Source organism: Jaculus jaculus, chromosome 1 (assembly GCF_020740685.1).
Source record: "Jaculus jaculus isolate mJacJac1 chromosome 1, mJacJac1.mat.Y.cur, whole genome shotgun sequence".
Lineage (NCBI taxonomy): Eukaryota > Metazoa > Chordata > Mammalia > Rodentia > Dipodidae > Jaculus > Jaculus jaculus.
The window spans coordinates 43,048,483-43,058,332 of NC_059102.1; the positions used below are offsets into that span (position 1 = coordinate 43,048,483).

The 9,850-nt window shown below is 44.3% G+C and overlaps 1 protein-coding gene across 1 annotated transcript; it reads left to right on the top strand.

Moving 5' to 3' along the window:
• The first annotated feature begins 3,520 nt into the window (after window positions 1-3,520).
• LOC123460768 (histone H2A type 1-H-like) lies at window positions 3,521-7,887 on the top strand. Its single transcript, XM_045149970.1, has 2 exons — window positions 3,521-3,610; window positions 7,567-7,887. Exons 1-2 carry the CDS (start codon window positions 3,521-3,523, stop codon window positions 7,885-7,887), a joined length of 411 nt encoding a protein of 136 aa, XP_045005905.1.
• The last annotated feature ends 1,963 nt before the right edge of the window (window positions 7,888-9,850 follow it).

Below are 9,850 nucleotides of genomic sequence, written 5' to 3' on the forward strand. Positions count from 1 at the left end.
TCCCCTGGAGTCCTTGTGAGGACTGAGGTGATGACACCTTGTGTCCTCCACCTGTTACGTTACGTGGCACACCTTGCACACTTCTCCATCTCAGCAGAGAATGGTGGACACCAGAGAAAAGGACCATCGTGACCGGCATCTAGTAAAAAAAAAAAAAGATCAGCAGATGGTTATATTAAGGGTCTTAACAGGTGTAACAGTAGTTTAAAGGATTTAATTTCATTATTTAGTATATCTGACGCTGGAGTACAAAACCCAGGAGAGACAGGAAGCATGCCAGGCAAAATTCCTGCCAGTGAGCAACAACCCCCAGCCTCACAGCTGGACAGACGGGCGGAGTTTTATGCATGTGGAGGCCAGGGCCAGGGTCATGTGTCTTCCTCCGTTGCTCTTCACCTTATTTTCTGAGACAGGGTTTCCTGGTTCAGAACCCAGAGTTCACCAACTTAATTACACTGCCTCACCAGCAAGTCCCAGGCATCCTCCTGCCTCCACCTCACTAGACCTGGGATTATAGTGCTGACCTGCCCAGCTTTTATGTGGGTGCTGAGAATTTGAACTCAGATCTTCATGCTTGCATAGCAAGGATATTACCTACTAACTAAGGCCTCTCCCCAGTCCTTTCTTTAAAGAGATTCAAATTATTGCCCTTCTTATAGCAGTACAGTGACTTTTATTAGTAGCATTTATTCCTATGTGCAATTTGACTACTGTCTCATAAATTCGTAAGGTTAGATGTAACTTTTGATTTACCAGTTAGCTTTTATTCTCTTTCCATTATGTAGAACATCTTGTTCTGTTGCATAAAAAGCATTTTGTAATGTCACCTTTTGCGTTTCACAAACCCTTGTATTTAGGGGTCTTGTTCAGTGTTTCAAATTTGATTTGAACTTGTCAGTGATTCCACATGCTGGAAATAGTGATGCCAAAACAATCAAAGAACACTAATGACAGTATGTGACATTAATTCCTTATTTCCTAGGTGTCCGCTGTGTTTAGCCTGTTTTTATACTTGCCATCCTGCATCCCTCAGGGACCGTGATGCTTTCTGAGAAGCGAGGTGTTAGGTCCGTCTGTATGACCGGTATAGCATGCACCCGTACAAGTCAGGATGGCTCCCTTACCACTACGCTGTGCAATCTTGTGGCACCACACCTGTGTGTCTGTTGGACATTGTTGATGCTTTTCTGTCTGATTTTAAATGTGAAGGGAAACAATATATGGCAGAATGAGAATCTGCACCCACTTTAGTTTTTTTTCCCCAACTTGGTTAAAAAGTATTGTGTTGGTTACTACAAACATTTTTTCAAAAAGTAAGCAATCAGCAACATCCTACAAATTAAATTTCATGGTAGTTGTCTATCTAGTAATTGCAGAACCAACAGATTTCCCAAAGGAAACATTTGATTCAGGTTTGCTACTAAAACCTAGGAGTGCTGCTGTCTGAATATTGTTAATATTTTCTGGGGTAAAAAAAATTAAAGCTGATGAGTGCTGTAAAGATTGTATTGAAGAATTAGAATCACTGTGTTTAAATCCCAGCATTGCCACTTAGTGGTTTCTTGACCTTATATTTCAGTATTTTCATCTGTAAGCTAGAAAGAACTATGTCACGGGGCTATGGTAAGTGTCAATGAGTTACAATACACATGGTACTTGTTTAGAGAGCTGTAAGCCTTACAGCCCTCAGTAAGTCTGAGGAGAAAACAAAAAGGTAGTTGGGTTTCAGGGTCAGTGCTAAGATGGAAAAAGTTTTGCAGTAAATGTCCAAGGAATTCTAGCTCTGTTCCTTCCGTTTTTATCAGAGGCTCAGTGGATAAGGTCGCGGCTCCTTCGTGTTGAACATTTGTAAGTATAACACTCGAGCAAAGCTGTGAACCAGTGATGTACCCCAGTCAGGAGTCAAGAGCCCATTCACAGAGATATGCATTCACAGAGACAGGATCTGCCCCCTGATGGTTCTTGGAGTTTCCTCTGGGTATCACTACAAGAAAAACTGTAGAAATCCCTGCCTCATTTCTTCCTTTGGCCTTGAAACAAGGGCCTCAGGCATGTTTCTGTTAACACTAGCTACGTGGAAGGTACTTCAAAACTGAACAGTATCATAAGAGACCAACGTAATCTAGTCTTTTCTAGTAATTCAGTAAATCCTGCAGTTAACTTTGCTTTAAAGAGATTTTCTTTACCAAGCAGAGAAGTGATTTTGTATTTATAACTTCTGTGAATTTAATTTGTTGGCTTTTATTTGTATTATTTGAGCATTGCAAATCAATAAAAAATCTGGTCCTTTATAGTTTCAAAAAAAAAGAAGAAGAAGAAGAAGAGTGGGAAGCCGGGCGTGGTAGTGCACGCCTTTAATCCCAGCACTTGGGAGGCAGAGGTAGGAGGATCGCCGTGAGTTCAAGGCCAGCCTGGGACTACATAGTGAATTCCAGGTCATCCTGGGCTAGAGTGAAACCCTACCTTGGGAAAAAAGAAGAAAAGAAGGAAAGAAAGAAAAAGAGAGAGAAAGCAAGCAAGCAAGAAAGAAAGAAGAGTGGGGAAAGGAAATGGAAGAGGAAGAGAAAGAAAGGTGAAGAGGGAACATGAGAACGGGGCAGTGCAAACCGCAGGCCTCCATGCAGTGAGGGTAGGTGAGGGAGCGTCCGTAAAGAAGGCCCCTGCAGGAGATCAGTGTTCGCGTCTTAAATGACGTGCCAGGGGTGGGCAGAGAGCCGTGCTAGGTTTTCAACATTCATAACTGTATCTCTAGAATATGACTCAACTGCAAGCTGTTGTGGAGCCTCAGAGGCATGGAACAATGTCTAAAGAGAGGTGGGGAGAGGTGCTCCTGACATCTTCTGAGACAAGGATAGCATCCCTCCACCAGACACCACCCCCAAGAAGTTGTCTAGCCCCCATTGCCAACAGTGAGGGGAATTCAGATCTAGAAGCCTGACACTTCTTTAGGAGCAGATCTTTGCCTTGAAATAATGAGTGTTCCTTGAAGTTCTTTTCAGCATTATCAAATAATTCTTTTTAATTTTATTAATTCATGTCGGGGCAAGAGGTGAACCAGGGCCTTATGTCACTGCAAAAGGACACTAGGTGCCTATGCCACTCTTGGCCATCTCACTTTACATGGGTGACTTGGGAATTGAACCAGGCCTTGCAAGCAAGTGCCTCCAATTGCTGAGCCATCTTTCCAGCCTCTCAAGCACTTTTATGCCTGGCAATAAGCAGTGTTTTCAGGCTCAGCTAGTAAGAGCATCCCCTCTTCCTGTCATTGCTTCCATTGCTCAAGCTCACTAACCTAATGCTCTCCTGTCCTGCCCCTGGAGAAAGGAATCAGTCCTGCAGGAGAGCGGGAGCTCCATATGTTAATGATTATGTGGTATCACAATAAAACTCTGGGCCAGTACCCTCCCTGTCAATGTTTCTTTAGATAAGTCAAGACATTTCACCCAAATAGGCTGCTGTCCAAGCAGATCAAATTGAAAGAGCTTGTAGCACCCTACCAAAAAAAAAAAAAATTATCAGCATGATTAATCAGAAAGAGTCTTCCTGGCTGATTGTTGACGTGTCTCCCGATCAAACAACTGAGGAATGTGGCTACTGGCTGTTGACCCTGGTAACCCAACACCCTTATGCTATGCTAAATTGATAAATTTGTTTAAAAAGAATGTTTGCCTCCCTTTACTGTATGCCTCTGTTTGAGTGACCTTTTCTGAAGGATGAGCCTGGCTTCCAAGTCTCTAGTGTGTAAGGCAAGGATGGCTGAGTCAAAGGAACTGAACTTCCCATGTGATTCTATCCCCTGAGACTCAAATCTTTTGAAGACATAAGGCCGCATCCTTTCTCTCTACTCATGTCCAGTGAGAGAGAAAAACAGAGGTCTTCCCATGGAGCCGCAGGCACCTCGTGAGGCAGCATGGGGATGCTTTCTCCCATAGCACCCCCTTTCAGAACGCCTTGACTTGGGTACCGAATTCAGGGCTGAGATGTACCAAACAAACACAAATAGCATTCCAGACAATCGGCCTCCACTGACCAGGAACACAAGCAAAGCAATAGCTTGTTGGCATTTGCAAAAGTTAGTGAAGGGTGAAGGAGGTGACTGAAGAACAGTGTTTGAAAGGAGCTGGCACCAGGGTCAGACTTAAGGACCTGATGGCTCGCGGAAGTGACTGCTGCTGATTGAGCATTTACTGTAGCCATCTTGCAAGGCACCGTCTCTCCCTTGTGTCACTTGATCCTCTCAACAGTCTGTGAGGTCGGTCTTGTTGTTCACCCAGAAAGAACAGATGAGGAAAAGCCTTGGGGAGGGTTAGAAAGGATGCTCACAAAATTTGCCTCTGTGCAGATCCGAATGAGACCGTGGAAGAACCCAAGAAGAGAAGTTAAGCAGCCAAAGTCAGTAGGGGAGGGGGCGGTTTGGGTATTGGGGATAAGGCAGAAGAAATTTGGGTATTCTGGCTAGAAGACCATGTGCATCTGTCCAGAATGCCAAGGTGTGTGTTGTGCAACTGCTTATGATAGGCACTTGGTGACAGCAAATCACTCAATGAAGTTGTCTTCAGCCCTAATTCCTTTGTGTTAAGTCAAGGGTAAAAAATAAAAATCTGAACTTGCCATTGTTTTTGTTTCTGCTTGTGTGTCATGTGGTATGTGTGTGTGCAGGCATGTATGTATGTGCCCATGAGACTTCATATATACTCATGTCCAGTGAGGTGTGCTCGCCTGAGATGGAGCTGAAGGTCAGGTCCTGCTCCATCACTCTCCCTCCGTCCTAAGATCCTTTGCAGATCCCTGAGCTCGCCTTATAGTCACGAGTTCCGGTGATTCTTAGATCTCTGCTCCCCTATCAAACTGGGGTAACTAACACACGGGTCCATACCCAGTTGTTTGCGTGGCCCTGGGATAGAACTTGAGGGGTCTCTCAGGCCTTCTTAAGCCTTCATGCTTGCACACGAAGTGCCCTTAACCACTGAGCCATCTCACCAGTCTGCTAACATGTTTTTGAAGTTAGCTTTTAAAATTTAGTACTTATTTAGTACTCATGCTGAGGCATGGCTCAGCAGTTAAATGAACTTGCTTTCAGTGCCTACTGGCATCCAGGTTTGATTCCCCAGTACCTATGAAAAGCCCAGAGTAGTACATGTTTCTACAGTGGCAAGAGGTCCTGTTGTGCCCATACAGTTTCCCTCTCTCTCTCTCCCTCTCTCTCTCTCCCTGTCTGTCTTTCTCTTTCTCTTCATAAACAAATAAATAAATAATAAATAGATAAGAGTTGGAACTTGTTAAACCATTGCTTTTTAAGCCAAGTATGATGGTTCATGCCTATAATTCCAACACTCAGTAGGTAGAGGCCAGGAGGATCAGGAGTTCAAGGCTATCCTTGGCTATATATCCAGTTGGAGGTCAGCCTTAGTTATATAAGGCCCTGTCTCAAAGAAACAAAAGGAACACCACTTTTTTATTTTATTTAATTTTTTTTTTTAAGAATACCACTTTTTTACAAAGAGAGAGAGCAGGTCTTAGTCTCTCTCACTCACTCTCTCTCACTCTCACTCTTTCTGTGTCTGTGTGTCTCCCTCCCCAACCCCTGACTCTCTCTAGTGGTCTCCCCATGGAACCCAGGCTAGAATTAAAGCAAGTGGTGACTTCCACCTCAGCCTGCCACTAAGGCTTTAGGTGCATGCCATTGCACTCAGCATGATTGACTTTTTTTTTGTTTGTTTTTGACAGGGAATCCAACTAGAATTTAGGGTCATTGTTTAATTTTCATTGTGTTTAAGATTACCTTCTATGTATGGTGAATCAAACTGGTTTCCCATTTATAGGAATTAGGTAAGATTCTCTTTAAAGATGAACATATTTTGTAAGTGATTGGTCGTAAAGAAAATTAATTAGGGCTGGAGAGATGGCTTAGCGGTTAAGCGCTTGCCTGTGAAGCCTAAGGACCCTGGTTCGAGGCTCAGTTCCCCAGGTCCCATGTTAGCCAGATGCACAAGGGGGCGCACGCGTCTGGAGTTCGTTTGTAGAGGCTGGAAGCCCTGGCGTGCCCACTCTCTCTCTCCCTCTATCTATCTTTCTCTCTGTGTCTGTCGCTCTCAAATAAATAAATAAATTAAAAAAAAAGAAAATTAATTAAATGGGACAAAAATGCCTGAAGTTTGGATAGCACTGTCATTGTCAGAGAAAACCAGCCTCTTAGGGAAAAACTCAGAAACTAAGAAGAAGATCAAGGCCCATTGGGAGGACTGTAAAACAAGTGAGAGATTTTGATATCAGATCAGACATTCACAGGAGAAGGGCTTCCCTTTGTTATCTTTTGTTTGTTTTCTGTTGGCACACGTATGTGGTATGTGTGTTCATGTATGTAAATGCAGGCTTGCATGTGCCACCCACATACGAAGGTCAGAGGACAACTTTGGGTGTTGATCTCGCCTTCTACCATGTATGAGACTCCTTTTTGTTCACACTTTCCACCACTGCATTCACCAAACTAGCTGGCCCACAAGCTTCCAGAAAATTCTCCTGTCTCTGCCTTCCTTCTCGCCTTAGGTATGCTGGCACTACAGACCTCCACACGCACACTGCAGCACACGGTGCCCCACACACACATGAACACACCCTTCTCCATTTCAAAATGCACTACAAAGAATCCACGCTGGTTCCTGCAGTTTCTGAGACTGCATGTAATAAATAGACTGAGCATCTGACACAGAAACGTAGTAAGATGCTCAGACCCACCACTCACTTACTGAACCAGAGTTCTGGGCTACAACCCAGAAAGCCATGCTTAAGCTCATCTCCCCAGCCGCCACAGGTACATTTGGGTCTTGGAGACCTTCACCCAAGGCTGTTGACTCTTCCAGGTGCCTGGAACTGAAGTGTCCAGGTTGCAAGGCTTCATAGCCCTCACCTTTCACAGTGGGCACTTGCACACATGTGCATACACACACATACAAACACACATACACACACACATATAACCAGACTTCAAGAAAATTCAGCCTTGGAGAGGCTGTGGTTATGGCTCAGTGGTAGAGTACTTCCCTAGCATGCAAGAGGTGCTGGGTTCAATACCCCATATGAGTGATTATAGGAGGGAAAATTCAGATTTGGGGACCCTCCCGTCACTTGCCTCCTCCTATCTAAAGAGAGTTGTTTTATGCAAGCAGAAGCCAGGTGGACAGGTGTCAGGGGAAATAGATCGGTTGTCAGTTGTCTCACCTTCTCCTTTTCCTGAAGAGAAACTAGCACCCAATGGTCAGGACCTCCATAACGGTTTGGGTTATGCCATCAAACTGATTTCACCATATCCCAGGGGAGGCAGAGCCTGAGAAGCTAGTCAGAGGAGGGACTGAAAGGCCCCTTGGTCATTTTAAGGGTAGAAAACAGAGATCGAGAGATGGGGTTGATGTTCATATTTTAAAGTGGGTAACCATATTTTGACCCACATTTATCTATAAGAAAATTCAGGCTCAAAGAGATGTTGAGGGGTTTGTCCTGAATCAAATGCTGTTAGCTTAGAAGGAAATTGGGATCAGCTAGCTCACTAGCGGAAGCTTTGGTACCAAGTCTGGACGTGGCAAGCAGGGCGGCAAGGTGCATGCCAAGGCCAAGGCCAAGACGCGGTCCTCACTGGCCGGCCTGCAGTTCCCGGTGGGCCGCGTGCACCGGCTGCTCCGCATGGCCGAGATCCTGGAGCTGGCGGGCAACGCGGCCCGCGACAAGAAGAAGACGCGCATCATCCCGCGCCACCTGCAGCTGGCCATCCGCAACGACGAGGAGCTCAACAAGCTGCTGGGCAAAGTGACGATCGCACAGGGTGGCATGCTGCCCAACATCCAGGCCGTGCTGCTGCCCAAGAAGACCAAGAGCCACCACAAGGCCAAGTGAGCGAGAAGTGCCAACGTGCGCCTTACATAAACGGCTCTTTTCAGAGCCACCTCTATAGTCAAAAAAAGGGTGACGCTTCTGTTTGTAACTACCTGAGTTTCAGGTTTTCCTTTCAATTTTCAATTTCTTAAGCTAATTAATTTTAAGGAACGATACCTGACCGGAGAATGCTGGGGCCTTTGACCACTGCAATAGAGCTCTAGAAGTAGTGTGCCACCAAGTACACCTGACCTTCTATAGGTTCTGGGGAATCAACTCTGATTTCAGGCCTCCAAAAGAAAAACTTACAGCATGTATTTCCAGCATTTGGAGACAATTTGATTGCTATCTGATCAGCCTAGACTATAGCGTGGATTTCTGGTCAGCCTGGGATAGAGCGAAGCACTACCTCAAGAGGAATATATGTGCTATTAAAATTCAGGCACAAAGACTTGCACCTGTTAATTAACTAGGCCTAGGGAGATGACTCAGCAAATAAAGTGCTCACTTGCAAAGTCTTAACGGCCTGGCTTCCAGGACCCACGAAAAGCCAGATACACAAGGTGTGCAGTTCTGAAGAGAGGATTTAGTGGTTAAGGAGCTTACCTGCAAAGCCTAATGACCCAGGTAAACCACTTGCACAAAGTGACATGCATCTGGAATTAGTCTGCAGTGGCTAGAGGCCCTGCCGTGCCCATTTTTCTGTCTCACTTTATCTCAAAAGAAAATTTAAGTTTGTATGTAGTTGCAGGATGCCCTGACACACCCATATTCTCTGCAAATATATATATATATATAAACCCATAAAAAAAAGAAGAAGGAAATTGGTTTAGTAGTGGGCTAGTTCTCTACAACAAAGAATAGACTAGCTCAGGAGGGTCACCAAATTAGCTCTCTGAGCTATGTAAATCTTTCTCTGGTACATATTGATTGAGAAGGTTTGGAAACATAACACGTGTCAGAGAGTACACAGTTATTTGGAATGTCATTCTCAGAAAGCAGGATTCATATTTCCTAGAAACTCCTTCCCTGAAAAAAAAAAAAAATCTTCTGCCAGTACCCAGAACTACAACTAAGGCATGGACTGTGGACTTGAGGCACTTGCCAATATCTGATCCTCAGCTGTCTTAAGTCATTTCTCATCTAATGTTCTTTTGTAATTAGCTATCATTAAATGGTCCTTGAACTTCATTAGCTCAGCTATTAATCAAACAAAATCTCCCACTTCTTTCAAATGTTAGAATTTTGGAGAATCAGTCGAGCATGCCTATAATCCTAGCATTTGGGAGGTGGAGGCAGTAGAATCAGTAGTTCAAGGTCATCCTTGGTTATATGACTAACCTGGACCTCTAAAAGCCTTTGTCTCAAACAAACAAGCAAGTACACAAACAAAATGTCCACAGGTAAGTGTCATGGAGTTTCTTACCTCTGTGGTGAAATCTCTGAACTTTTTAGGAGAACCACAAGCTAGGCTCAGCAAACATTTTCTTCACATCAGGCAATGTTTGAAGTACTCTGTGCTAGATCTATCCGTGAGCCTTAGCAGTAATGTTCTGAAGTAGTTATTCTTGTCATCCCCACTTTAGATCAGGAGGAATCTGAAGCCCAGAGAGGTTTCCTTTCTTTCTCTAATATTATGCAACTAAGATTCATCCCAGGCAGGCTCACTGCAAGTCCTGCCCTTGACTGTACTTTTGCAAGTAGGTTTGAGACGCCAGGAACTATCTGCATCATAAAGATGTCAACTAATGCTTCTGCAGTCATTTGGCAAAGAAAATCCTGCATGTACTCAAAGATATTTAAGAGACAGCTCTTCCTAAGGCTCCGTATATTAAAAGGCAGAAGAATGCCCACGGATTGCACTGGAGTTCTAATCTACAATAAGAACACAAAAGTGGGGGCTGTAGAGATGGCTTAGTGGTTAAAGTGCTTCCCCGTGAAGCCTAAGGATCCAGGTTTGATTACCCAGTACCCATATAAACCA